General features: G+C 43.2%; 1 protein-coding gene across 1 annotated transcript in view; it reads right to left on the bottom strand.

Moving 5' to 3' along the window:
* The window catches only part of LOC308280223 (receptor-type tyrosine-protein phosphatase-like N), a gene marked incomplete at both ends in the record, with an annotated part of 46,569 nt that overhangs the window by 13,858 nt on the left and 17,811 nt on the right, over positions 1-14,900 (bottom strand). The window contains 5 exons of the mRNA XM_080720485.1: positions 887-1,022; positions 1,456-1,579; positions 3,602-4,043; positions 9,194-9,353; positions 12,061-12,169. Of these exons, the coding sequence (XP_080576611.1) occupies positions 887-1,022; positions 1,456-1,579; positions 3,602-4,043; positions 9,194-9,353; positions 12,061-12,169 (971 nt within the window). The remainder of the gene's footprint in view (positions 1-886; positions 1,023-1,455; positions 1,580-3,601; positions 4,044-9,193; positions 9,354-12,060; positions 12,170-14,900) is intronic.

Genomic DNA, 14,900 nt, shown 5'->3' with positions numbered 1-14,900 from the left:
AATCAGAAGTCGGACTCACATGGGCCTTGTGTGTTATTGTTTGTAGCCCAGAGAGAGACGGCCAGTCGGCCACTTGTGCAAGATGTTTGTTACCGAGTTGCTTATTATTCTAACCTATAATGTTTTCAGATACATATTTTAGTGTGCTGATTAAAGAGTAATAAACAGTCTTGTCGTCATCTTGAATTAGATAAAAAACGGAGTAGCTCTGTAATTAAAATCAGCTGCGTTTGGTGGAACGTGCAGCAATGGGAATCAAACAGGTGAATGTAATCTAGTTGGAGTGTTGTTAAATTGAAATAATCACTTGTCTGTTTGTTTATATTATATCACTAAAACTCATGTCTGAACTGTACTTTCCTTTCTTCAAAGCAAACCAAAAACCATTGCCCTATAATTATGCTGTATTATCTTTCTTTATTGTTTTATTTTTTAGTTCTCTCTTGTTTTGTTCTGATGAAGAGTTTTCAACACCACAATTATATGAATTATTCTTATATATTATATTAAGTCTACACTGCCATCCACTGGCCATTCAATCATAAAGCAACTTGTAAGCAAACAACTAGAAAACGTTATCCTTACCTTCTTTCCTGAAAAGGCGTTGTTCCGATATTTATCTGAATGGTAAAGACAAAATGATGATAATAATAATAATAATAATAAATGTGTTGCCTTTTGTTTAAGTTTTTTTCCCCCTTTTTTTGTGTATAGAAAGAAAACTTGACAAATCTGAAAATTCGAAATATTCAGAAAATATGATAATAGGCTAATAATACAAATAATCATCATCATAATCAAAATAACGAAACTATATTTTTGTCAAATCAATATATTTTAATGCCAATACCTGTTGAACAATACTAGAATTATTATACTAGCACACAAAACAGCTCAAACCTTTGGTGTTCTCGTCTGTGTAGGAGGCGTCCATCTGGAGCTGTTTGAGACCAGAAGGCACGTTGTCCAGCTGCTTGAGCGCGGAGGGCAGTCCATCCATCTGTTTCAGAGCAGAGGGCAGTCTGTCCAGCAGGGACGTGCAAAGAATGTTAGAGAGGCAGGGGCTGACATTTCTAAAAGGGCCTTTTGGTGAAAATATCAAAAATAGCAGACCTCTAAGCTCACAACGGGTTGTGAGCTTGGAGGTCTGCTATGTTCGGTACTTGATACTACACTGAACTAAGCATTATCAAATCAATACTGGAGGTGTGGCGTAACGGCATGGATTACACAGAGACGGTAATTCTTTCAACATAATATGCTGCTTTCAAGTCCAGGAATAGTTTGTACAAGGCAATTTTCTTGAATGCCGCGTTCAAGTAGGAAAGAGGGAATTTGCATTTCTTTAACCATAGTGAAAACTGCATTCATGGTCTGGACTGGAGAGGGCACTTTTTACAGACGAGTAAAAGGGCAGGGGCTCAAGCCCCCTATGATGTCTATGTGTGCACGTGCCTGCTGTCCAGGTGTTTCAGCGCCGAGGGCAGGCTGTCCAGCTGTTGGGTTGAGAAGTCTCTGATGACGTCGGCGTTGATGCCGTAGTGATCCAGCAGCAGGGCCAGCTTCTGCAGGGAGCCGTCTGCGACCACAACGGGAAGAAAGCGGAAAACGATATGAGAACTAAGCTATGATGACTATAACTGAGTAAAATGTTGTTAGGGATGGACCGTTGGAGAAGAGATCCAGTAGAACTAAAATACAAGTAATTTTATTTTTGGTTGCACTCTGAAAACAGCCTATGTACAAGCTCACAATGTGTCGTGATGCGACGCACTGTGAGCTTGCTTGTAGTGACGCGAGTCACACTTGGAACTGAATTCTGCCTTGGCCATAATATGGAGCGTGACTAGAGGCGTGACTGACTGAGGACTGACGCACATGATACATAGTAACAGCTAAAACAACACGTTTTCCCAGATTTAAAGGTACGACAACGTGCTTTCCTGTGAACCGCTCTCCCCTTCAGTTCACGTAGCTCCCTCGCTTCCCCCGCCTCCCCGTTTGTCCTCCTAGTCTGTCACCATACAAAAACATGACATGACACGATGCAAGATGTAATTGTAACGGAAATCATTGCGATCAACAATTTAACTGTGTTTACATTGGAGGGTTAGACTCTAATATTTGCTATATTTTTATCCATCTTTGAAAAAAATTGAGATAGATATTGGAATTTTAATGCAATTAGGTGCATGTACTGTAGTTGGGGTGTTATATAGGCTCTAATGTTTAACTACACAGTCGCCTATATTTCTTCGACGCGCTGTGAGTTTGTCTGCGAAAGCCTTCCCCACACTCTACGGCTGCTGGGGTCTGTGACACGGCTGTGCAGACTGTAGCCTACTTTCCCAATACACGTGAAATTCTATTGTCCATTAAATTGAACATAAAATGAAAAAGCGCCTTTGGCACTCACTCAGGCATACAAGACAGTGGTTCTCATTTCAAGGACCCCCATAACTCTGAGAGAGAAACGGAACACTCAGGAACCTTTTTCCACTGGGGTTGAACCCGTTCAGTTCTTTTTTTCCTGCCCAATAATGAGCCAGTTCAGAGTTACAGACTTGTGAGGGCTCAATTGGGACCCCCTCAAGGAACACTTACAGAACCACTCACTGCAGCATTACGACGGATGGCAAAAACACAACTTATGCATAAAATACCAACAACTCGTGAAATACATTCCCATATCAGCAACAGTGTAGTAGAGGTTGTAGGGGTTGGGTGGGGGAGGGTTATATTTTATAAGTTATAAGTATTTTATAAACTTATTTCAAATATCCAGTACACAGCAGATGGCACAAATGATTTCTTGTGGCTTGTGCCCTCCGTCTTTAGTTAATGGGACCCTATAAGCCTCCTGCCTGACAGGTAAATTAGCTAAACTGATTAGTGAAGACTGAAGAGGGTAAGCAGAGTCATTATAAACCTATTATTATCAATAATAAATCATTTCATTTATTGAATCTGTTTTGATTCAATGAGGGCTTCGTTGTTGTTCAACGTGATGTATGCTGACAGTTGGTGACTAGGATCATAGAACTGTCAAGTGCATCGCTGAGTAGTTGAAGATGAACTTACACAATATTTATTATACATGATTGTAGGTTTATAGTCTCATAAAATGTGTATTATGTTCATGTCCCTCCCTCCCTCTCTCCTTCCCTCCCCCTCCAGCTCTCGTGCGTGTTAGGGATGGGACGATACGAAGATTTCATGTCACGATTATTGTGACCAAAGAAATTGCGATTTACGATATTATCGCGATAATCAAAATATCCCCTAAATCCATTATCCTGGGGCGGTACGTTTGCCAATTAAAAAATTGCAGATCTACAAATTCACTTGTGAGATCTAGTGAGCTTGTAAATCGGGCATTTTTTGTCAAAGAGATTTGGTATAGAGTGAAAAAAAAGGTTGTTTTACCAATTATAAAGGGTTTAAATGGTACCGGATGAATTGATCCCAGTGGATGACGGAGGATAATTTCACGATACATTTAAATCTTCACAATACGATTATTGTGAGTGTTTTTTATCACAATAACGATAACAACAGTTATCGTCCCATCCCTAGTGTGTGTGTCTCTCTCTCTCCTCACCATCCAGTGCTGACAGAGACTCATAGCTCTCCTGCGGCTTCATCTTCTTCCTCTCCAGACGCTCTCCTCCTTCTTCTTGCCGCTGCCTGCTGCCCACGGCCTGCTGGGAAACGTAGTCCTCCTCGCCATAGTCCAGCGGGAAGTCCGGCTGCTCCGGGAAGAAATCCGACGGGGTGGGGATGAGGAGGCTGCCGGCCGCCCCGTGGCGCAAGAGAGGCTGCGTGGAGGAGGATGAGGGGGAGGAAGGGGAGGAAGGGGAGGAGGAGGAGAGGAGGAAGGAGACCAGGTCCTCCAGTAGCTGCTGGTCCTGGTCCACCGAGCCGGGGGGTCCTCTGGACGCGGAGCGAGAGGAGGCGGGCAGGCCGGCGAGGCCAGGAGGGCCTCTGCGGTCGTACAGGGAGTTGAGGGAGCGCTCCTCTTCGTCCTGGTAGCCGTACTGCTGCTGCAGGGGACAGGACAGATAAGCGACGTTAAGAGCTAGCAGCACTAGTTCAATGTCATTTCGACTATGCCTGCACTTCCTGGTATTAGCCCTATTTCGGCCCGCCCACTCAGCAAATTTCTCAGCAACTTTCTGGTTACCCTTCAAAACATGACTTCAGCACCAGGGGGATGCTGAGTGGGCGGGCCGTGAATAGGGCTAATTCCAGCACCCCTAATGTCCTCAAAACAAAGCTACCGACCTCCCAAAGCAAAATGATTAGATTAATCCTTAGACCAGGGGTCTTCAACCTTTTCAGGCCAAGGACCCCTTAGCTGAGAGAGAGATGAAGCAGGGACCCCCAGACAAAATAAATTGTTGTGGGCTCGCCTGAAAGGCGGAACACTGTGTTATCCTCATTATTTAATATAGTGAGTTCCGCCACATATTTCCGCGCATATTTGTGCCGCAGACAGTACAAAGGCAGGGCCCTTAGCCAATGAAGCGCAATTGGTGGAAGAAAATCTGGGAGTGGTGTTAGCTGGAGTATTGGTTGATTTGATTAAGAGTTTTTATTTTAGTTATTGTTGTGGGCTCGCCTGAAAGGCGAGAACACTGATATCTTCATTATTGCCAGACCCATGAAATGGGTAGGCCTACATAAGCAAATGTCGGTCTGTCTGTCCGGGTTTTCTATATAAAGGGTATATATGATGATGACATGCCTACAAAAGGCATGATGTCATAAATGATGATGACAGACAGGGGGTCTGGCACAACCAGGTTGACCTGGTCTAGTTTATATATAGTGAGTTCCGTCGCAGACAGTACAAAGACAGGGCCCTTAGCCAATGAGGTGCAATTGAGGTGTGGAAAATCTGGGAGTGGTGTTAGCTGGAGTATTGGTTGAGCTTCACATGACAGTTAGGCACGCTGCAGAATATAGTCACGAGCGAGCCCACACTGTTTTGTGGGTTCAAGGGCTCAAGTGGGTAACAATAAGTACTGCAGCCATGTTTGTGCAAGACTGACGTTATATTTGATGACGCGTAGGATTCGAGGGGGCTCGGCTTAAAAGCTCACTACACAAGGTGTGAGGAACATTAGCTTTTTCGATATAAACCATTAGAGCAGAGGTGGATCTGTGAAACCAGTGCTACTTATTTTCCTACCTCTAATAACAACGTAACAGTTCCTGGATTCAAAGTAAGACACATCACTGCTTAGGTTCTGTGCAGCTGAATGGTTAACCAGTTTTAAGTGGTTGTTATTAACAGTAGATCTCCAGCGTTTCACACTTTCACTTTTATTCTCATTGTCTAGGAATGGCCTCCGTGAGCGGTCTCCTGTCTGAAGAGAACTTCCTGTGTTCCATCTGTCTGGACGTGTTCACCGAACCAATCACCACTCCATGTGGACACAACTTCTGCAAAGGCTGCATCACGCGTTACTGGGATACCAATGCGTGTCGGTGTCCACTGTGCAACAGAACATTCTATAGGAGGCCAGAGGTAACCGTTAATACTTTCATTTCCGACATGGTCGACCGGTTCAGGAGTCACAGGCTGAAAGAGCAATACGAGGGGAAGACCGAGGCCGAGGTTCAACAGATGATCCGGGAAAGAGAGGTGAGGATCCAGGAGGTCAAGCTCTCGGTAGGGAGTTGCAAGAGCGTCGCCGACCGAGAGATCGCAAACAGCATGCAGGTCTTTGGCGCGCTGATCAACTGCATCGAGAGGAGCCAGGCGGAGATCATCCACGTGATCAAGGAGAAGAAGAGGACGACGGAGAAGCAGGCCGAAGGCATCATCAAAGACCTGCAACAGGAGATCACCGAGTTGAAGAAGAGAAACTCCGAGCTGAAGCAGCTCTCGCAAGCCGAGGAGCCCCTCCACCTCCCCCAGAACGTCACGTCCGCCGCCAACACCCTTCCACCCGCCAAGGACTGGCCGAAGGTCAACGTCCATCCGCCTTCGTACGTGACCGTGAGGACGGCCGTGGCTCAGTTGGAGAAGGCCCTCAGTCAGGAGATGGAGAAGCTGTGCAATGCCGAGCTGAGGAGGATCCAGCAGCAGTATGCAGGGGACGCGGCTCCGGACCTTAATGCTTACAAGTAGGAGGATCTCTGAGATTTGGGGGGGAAGCTGGAGGACGGTTGTGGGTCATCCTGCAGCACTTAATGTCAGAGAGACGTGACAGGACGTGGGACACGTTGCATAACAACGAAACTGGATGGATGGAAGTAAATTCATGAATATGTTTTCACATTATTACAAATCATTTTCACATTTTGTGAATTCATAAAATCAGACCCAACCTTCCCGCCTATTGAACGGGACCAAATAGGGAGTTCCAAACGTACATAATCAATATCAATATCAATCAGAAATGATCTAGTATGGTACTGACATAGACGATTGACAAAGTACTCTGACAATGTCTACTACACTAGTATAATTCAAAAGATTCTTTTTTACTTTTATGTGTGTGTGTGTGTGTGTGTGTGTGTGTGTGTGTGTGTGTGTGTGTGTGTGTGTGTGTGTGTGTGTGTACACATTGGAGCCACACCGTTCCCATGTGGATCTCGTGATCCACATGATTATTTTTTTAGGGCATGGCTCTGTGGGAGGCTAGCCGCTTCTAAATAATAATGGGTCTGTGTGCCTGTGTGTGTGCGTGTACATCTCACAAGCTGCTGGACGGATCAGTGCCACATTTATATTGCAGGCATACCAGTAGGCCAAGAATTAATCTTTATAGTCTTTATGTCAGTACCGATATTGGTCTTGAAATGCAATATCAGTATTGAACCGATATTAAAATAATATATCAGTTTCTCAGACAATATTATATTATCATTTCGCCAGCAGTACTGCGTTCGGTGGCGTATCTGTCGCGTATCTGTTTGTGTTTACACCCGTAGCCAATCAGGGCCCAGTATTCCTGGTGATGTCACCATCAACAGCCTCGGCAGAGTGCCACCCTGCCCACCCGAACCACACAGCACCGAACAGCACCAATCGCAGTACTTGCGCGCTCTGCTGGCACATAAGTAAGCCATACATGGAAACGAGTACACAAGAAGCAAGTTGGCAGTTGGCACCACGACAGAGTGCAGTCTAGTTTTATAATAATTTTGTTTGAATAAAGTTTGAAAAAGCCTTTTGTGATGATGAAGGCTACAAATTCTATTAGTGTTTTCTGGGGAAGCTTTCAAAAGGGACAAGTTGGAACATTTTTAAATAGAAATGCCACATTCAAGCTGTTTATCTTGGGATAAGGACCAACATTTCATTAACAGTGTGTGTGTGTGTGTGTGTGTGTGTGTGTGTGTGTGTGTGTGTATGTGTGTGTGTGTGTGTGTGTGTGTGTGTGTGTGTGTGTGTGTGTGTATACCGGTATACTTTCATATATTCTAGATTCAATGTGCATGCAGTGAAATATTCAAAACCTTTTTTTGTTTCAATTTAGATTTTTATGGGATACAGCTCATGAAAATCTAAAATCCATATCTCAAAATATTAGAATATTACATGCGACCAAAAGAAGGATGTATAATACAGAAATGTCAAACTTCTGAAAGGTTATGTTAATTAATGCACTCAGTACTTGGTCTGAAATACTTTTGAACAAATGTCTTCATCAATGGGGCGTGTCATGAAAGTGGTCAGTCTGTGGTACTGCTGAGGTGTAATGGAAGCCCAGGTTTGATAGGGGTGTGGTTGAGTCTGGTGTCTCTCATCTTCCTATTGACAACACAACACAGCTTCTCTGTGGGGTTCAGGTCAGGCAAATTTGCCAGTTAAGCCCAGTAATACAAGGATAGCCCCGATGGTCAAAAACAAAGTAATTAGGGTCCTGCTTAAATTTTCCTGTCAGACTCACCTCACCGCTACCACTCAAGAGTGGGGTGGCTCAGAGTAGATGACTGAGTACAGCATCTTGCAATAGGCCTGGTGTACAAGATACACTACACCACTAAGATACCCATGTACCTGGCAAAATACTTTAAAAATATTAAGGATGTCCACAATTACAACACCAGAGGCAGCTCCACAGATCACGTTCAACCCAGAGTCAAATCAAACAAAGGGTCAAACTCGTTCTCCTGCTATACCACAAAAATACCACAAAGAATCCTTCAGATTTACAATACTGAAGGATTGTAAATCCCTAACATTCTTTAAAATCGCCCTGAAAAACCACTTACAAACCTAACCCAGCCTTATTTTAGTTTTTGTTATTTTGTTTTTATTTCTGACAATATCTACTGCATGGTATTGTCTATAATTTTTCTATTCAATGTTATATGAGATACATAAAGGTTTCCTGTGCAAATAAGCCAATATGCTTACTAGGATCTCCTTTTAGTTGACCTTGTACCAGTAAATTGTACTTTCATGAAACTGTACCTTTTCCTATGCAAACTTCTAATAAAGTCTCCAATCAATCAATCAAAAACCATGGTCGGTACACCAGTTACTTAGTTTTGGCTCTGTGGGCACGTGCCAAGTGCTTCTGGCTAAAGGAAATCTGTTTGCTATCCTTTGACAGGGACGCAGTAGAACCATGAACCACAAATGAAAGTAGACCTCCCAACGAATATGGGGAATTTTTAATAAAAAAAGAAAACCGCCTTAGAATTGACCGAGATATGGCTCATGATGCCAAGAGTATAGTCAAAGGCAAAATTGATGTGTGTGCCCTTTGTGCTCATTGAGAGCCGAGGTCGCGTATTAGCATGACATCTTATGACAACAGGGCTACCAGACATATCAACCAAGCCCCCAGAACGACTTGTAAACATTGAAGCGGCTGCCCTACTGGCCAAAGCTGGAATTTCAGGCGGGGTGAAGCATACATGCACGAGCATAAGAGCGCGCCGCTGGGGTCTAAAATAGGGTTCAATGGACGTCGACGTCGTTCGTGACGTCATTACGTCTCGACGTCAAACATTTTGGAACCTAATCTGGTTCCAATTTCCCCCAGAATGCACCTGGATTCACCCACAATGCACTGGAATTCAGCTACTTCCGCATGCTTCAAAACGCCACTGAGCACTTGCATTGAAATGATAGCTGGGGGCGGGGCTGGTCCGCTCTCTATTATATATATATATAATATATATATACTCTATGATATCAACACACAAAAGAATGCTATTTCCTGACCTGGTGGTAGGTGTACGGGTCCAGTAGGGGGCTCTGCATGTGCACAGAGGAGCGGGGTGGGTCCAGCATCATGTAGTCCAGGTACTGCTGCATGAGCTCTGGGTCTTCCTGCTCGGCACTCCCCTGGGCCCTCTGCTTGGAGGCAATATTCCCCGGAGCTCTGGGAGAACAGGACACAGTGGCGTCAGTTCAGCAAAAGCTAGGGTATGGCAAAGATGGGAGTCCTCATGGAAAAGAGGCATTACATTTTGTATAACAAGGTGAAAATAGCAGATCTACATGCTCACAACGCCTTATATTAAAACATATATTAGTTTTGACAGTTTTTTTTTACACAGGTTTCTACGGTTTCTTGGGCTGGATATGGCAGCCTGGAATGGTTGTTCAAGTGCAGCTAGACTTGGCATGTTAGATTGTGCTACAATCAACAATAATGCATTGCACCTGTGCAGCTGACCTGCGGAACCTGGGAATATACCATTTGTGAAGATGGGGAGAATACAAGTGTGGAGAATATAAATACCTTGTTAAAGTGACCATTTTGTAACATTTTGCATTTGTAGTTATTTTACTGTAATTTAACAACATAATAACCAGCACAGATTAGAAAAAGAGACATTCCTGGATTTAAATGTAAAAGTAATTTTTATTTTCCCCCCTGGACCCAGGGTATGGCAGCTGCATACCCCTGCCATACCCAATTGACGCCCCTGATAGGACATGAGATTATAACCACTTTCAACCTGGCAGCCCTAATATCGGGCATGTCATTTATAGGCAATATCTTTTTTTACAATAATGAAAATCATCTAGGTGTTTTTTTTTTCTTTAAATAAAATAGCAGATATGCTTACAAGCTCACAACGCGCCGTATTATTGTGAATTTGTCTATGCATACTGAGTGGTTAGTGAGCCTGCCTGGGGAACCAGAGCCTCTGTTGTCCCAGGTATGATTACTGGCCAGGCCAGCAATGTGTCGATGTGTGTCCCTGAGCAAGACTCTTAACCCACTAATTGCTCCCCGAGCACAATGGCTGCTCACTGCTCCTGGGTAAATGAAGAGGATAAATTGTGTAAATGTAGTGACAAAAAACACCCCAAGGAGTGGGGCCTATACTACATTACACTACATTACATTATTGAAGCAGTGAAAGCCGCTTCCAAGGAGTGGCTTTGTGTGTCCCGTACCTGTCCCGTGCAGAATTCACCGTTTGTCAGCCTTCTGATTGGTCCCTGAGACTCCCTGACTGGCCAACCAGAAAAAACCATTCACTTTTTGCTATCGGGGGTGGAGTTTGTGCAGTGGAGAATGTTGCTTCCCTTGCTTCAGGCTTTCAACAACGGTCCGCACTGCGCGACACGGCGTTCGTCCAGTACGGCCGCGGGAGGTGATAGCGATCTCGCTCATCATAATGAATAAGCTTCAACAAACTAGTTCACATGGACCTTATCAATGTAACTAAGAGTTACAATTGGGTACATATATTTTAAATGGGCAGAATTACGAAAAGCCAGCCTATTATGTGAGGAGAACTATAATCTGGCTGTCATCTTCCTACCCAAGATGCACTGCGCTTTCTCTTTCTCTTTCTATTCTCTCTCTGATCCAGAGGATTAAACTAATTAAAACATATATTTTCGGGGGGAAACTGCTGTTTTGCTATGTAATTACTGTACCTTTTTCTTCCCTTTTTCTTAATATCACGTAGATGTGTTTTTTTTGGTACTTTATATAGCTGTAATGAGGCTATGAAAAAAAAATCCCATCCACTTCCACTATAAAAGAATCTGCAATGGTGATTCTGTCCCACTGTGATTAAACAAATTAAAACATATATTTTCGGGGAAACCCCCTGTTTTGCAATGTAACTACTGTACCTTTGTCTTCCCTTTTTATTAATATCACCTAGATGTTTTTCCTTTGGTACTTTAAATTGCAATAATGAGGCAATGAAAATACCCTCTCCCCCCATTCACTGCCACTATAAAAACAATCTGCCCAGGGTCAAATGTCCCACCATAGTAACAGGGCAGAATGGGGCGGGATTTGCAAAAGCCTGAATTGAGGATTGGTCAAGCTTCACATGACAATTTGGCCCTCCAGACAATATAATTCATTCATTCAGAATTCATAAAAATATAGAACTAAAGCACATAGAAAGTATAGATCTAGAACACAGAATGTATAGATCTAGAACACAGATTTCATAGCTCTAGAACACAAATTCACCGCTTCACTTCGAACCGAGGTTTGATTTTATTATATACATTGTGCCAAAAAAGTCCATAGGGATCAAACAGTTGAGCTCAACTGTACTAGTATTATACAGTATACTAGCCAGTTCTCTCTAAAGTCGTGCCAGGAACTCGCCTCAGATCATGGACAAGAAATTCCCTCGCCCTGCGAGGGCTCTGACTTTAGTGAAAAAAATCACACCTATAGTGCTGTGAAGTGAGCGGTGCCATTTATGAGTTAATTTCATCAAGCATCCCCCTAGCCAATCCCAGCGCGTCCTGCGAAGTTTGGCCAGTGGGACCCTAAAGTACAACAAACTTTGGCCCCAGATATTTCTTAACTCGTTTCTTCCCCCCCAGGTGCCAAGATGCAGGCCGCGGACATCACTTTACTTAAGCCTGTTTACTTTTACGCGTTTTCCCATTGTTTTTTGACCAAACCATAGCTCCTGTGGCTCCTTATGGCTGAAGCTGTGAACAACAGACAGTGAAATGCGTTGACACCGGTATGGTACTTTATGTTGTGAAATGCGTTGACACCGGTATGGTACTTTATGTTAAGATTTAATACAATCAGTCCGTTAATAAATAGATTGTTTCCCGTGCTGAAGTGAAGCTGTGTGTTCTCTTACTGTTTCAACGTCCTCTCGCGTCGTTTGGAGGCGGAGCTGGGGACCTGCGGGACCTGACTCAGCTCTCGTCCAATGATCAGCTGGGTGATGTCATCCTGCCAGGTCAGGCCTGCACACCCATGGGGTGACAGAGACGTCAAGTCAATAATTAAACTAGAAAGATAAGAGATGTCAAAGCAATAGAAAAAGATGCAATTGGGAAATGCAAGTGTGTTTTTTCCGCGACGCGAGTCACACTTGCAAATGAAATCCGTCCTTGTCCCTTTTATGCCCATGTATGGAGATCCCTGATGTCAGGGTTAAATATTATAAGCCCATATTATCTAGGAATGCCTATAATATGGACATATTGTGTCATTCTCATGTGGTCTATGATGTCAGACATCTACAATGTCAGTAATCTCCATATTTGGGAAAAGTTAAATATTTGCATTTTCCTATTCAAGTCAATGGAGAAAATTGATTCACGAATAATTGTATACAAATTAAACTATATGACGTATATCTCTTTGCAAAATGCACCCCTATGTGTCCAGATGAAGCCCGTCGATGGTCGAAGTGCGTGCCACCAAAAGGAGGAGTATAGCGTGGCAAAATAAAGTTTATCTAGAAAGGTGGAAAGATGTAAGGAATAAAGTCGGACCAGTACTATTAGTCTGGTTGCCCTGTGAGGACAGCCAGCCACACTACTCATTTTCAAAAGAGAGAGAAAATCTTTTCCATTTAGACACCTCCACCATATAGGGCAGTGGTTCCCCAAACAGGCACACTGGTGTACAACTCTGTGGTGGAACATTTCTTTACTTTAAGTAAAGGTATCGATACCATCACATAGAAATGCTCTGTTACCTTGGGGGCATAGGCGATTTTAAGGGGTGTCCTAGGGTGCACGTGCAACCCCTGGCCGCCAGGCGGCCATTTTGATTTTATTTTTTTTTGTAATGTAACTTTACATCCACTCAGACCGAATACAACAACACCCCCTAGTGGTAGTGATAGAGGCTGGCAGCTCCAGGCAGCCCCCCCCTCCCCTCCTGATGTGATGTCATATCCACGCGCCAGTATTGAAATTGAAAACAACATCTGTTAAAGATAAAGCATGGAGTTCGAGCTCTTCACTACTATGGACGTGACTACCGGTAGATATTATAATATAGCTGCTTGCCCTGAAACATCACATGGAGAGGATCATTTTGTACCTGACTTTCCTCTACAAAACACAGACCTCAGGCTCTATCAGCCAGGACTCTTGTCTCACTGTGCGTGACTGAACCATTTCCTCCTGACCAGCCCAAGGTAAGACTAAGACAGTCAGATCATGCTTTTATAAACCCTATTATATTAAGCCCAAAATGGTTCTGCCGCCGTGTAGAACCGAACCGATTTTAACTTGAAACCGATAACCGCAAGTAACTTATTTTTACATTTGGGTACAAAATTAACTGCAGAAATCCGCTAAAACAACATTACAAAACCGCTAATATCCGCAATTTTTTTCGCGCGCGTGCATGAGGTAATAGAGGTCGTGCACCCCTTGCTGGAAGAGGCTAGAGTCGCCTATGTGGGGACCACACTTTGAGACCCACTGGTGTAGCAGAGTGTTACCAGTGAGCCAACATGCACAATAACAGCACCACAACGGAACAGAGCCTTCATTATATGATTGGTAACACCTGTGAAGGAAGTGAGAAGAGACCCAATTTCTTTCCAAAATGACTGCTGTGCATACTGTATACTGTAGCCTATTGGCGCTAAAGCTACTGTTATACTCATTGCAAGTCACTCTGGAATAAGCTAAATGATGTTCTTTATCTCATCAGTGGTTCCCAAACATTTTTAGCTCAAGACCCAAAAGAGAAATATGAGTTCTTCCCAGGACCCAAACCAGTAACACTAGGGTTCATCGCAACACGTTATGAGCTTCTAGATCTCGTATTTTCACTTATGTTCTTTTCCTTTTTAATTTCTGAAAATATAAGATATTTTTTTATCTCTTTTTTTACTTTTGGAAAATCTTTTGGAAAAACAATCATAAAAAGGGTGATATTGTGTGTCGAGTTAATGTTAACACATCTGGTGCCAACCCCGAGTTTCCCGAGTTTGAAAAGGTACCACCCCTGTGCCAACCCCGAGTTTCCCGAGTTTGGGCCGTTTTTGAAGATTTTTATTTTATTTTTATTATTATTTTATTTTTTCGAAATGTTTTTTGGACCTCCAGAAATGTATTAGGTATGATCGCGATCGCGAAATTGCATGTTTAACCCCCATACCAACCCATTCTTTCAAACATGGCAGCCATGTTTGTTTACATCTGAAGAAAACATAATGGCGGATTTTTTTGTTTGAAAGCTGTGAACAGTGTGCACACACGTGGTGCATCATCTAGGCATGGGCATGCACGATCCGTGCACTATAAATTACATGGAAGTCTATGGAGACCATGGCATCGCGGGACATTGAAGAGAAAATAATATATCACTGCAACTTAAGTGTTAACTGTGTAGGAACTGAAACACATTCTGCGCTAGAGCTTGTACAATGAGTCACTCTGTCTGAAAAGGAGCACTGAGCTAAATGTGAGGAGAAAATATGTATATTAATTACATTAATATTGAATGTAATTACCGCTGTGTCTGACCTTTTTAAGAGGTCTGTTGCCATGGTGACCTCAGAACTCAATTCAGTTCAGAAACAGCACAGCATCATATCTTTAAGTATATTTTGATGCCGATACTTTAGTACTTTTAGTACAGATTCCTGCGTGTTACCGGCCTGACACCAACAATAAGCCACTCCCGAACCTACTTATGATCTATATTGCAGTATTGACACTGTACTTT

This window comes from Nannobrachium achirus (assembly GCF_963921795.1).
Source record: "Nannobrachium achirus genome assembly, chromosome: 24".
Lineage (NCBI taxonomy): Eukaryota > Metazoa > Chordata > Actinopteri > Myctophiformes > Myctophidae > Nannobrachium > Nannobrachium achirus.
Note: the sequence above shows the minus strand (reverse complement) of the source record. Positions and strands in the feature narration are given on the sequence as shown.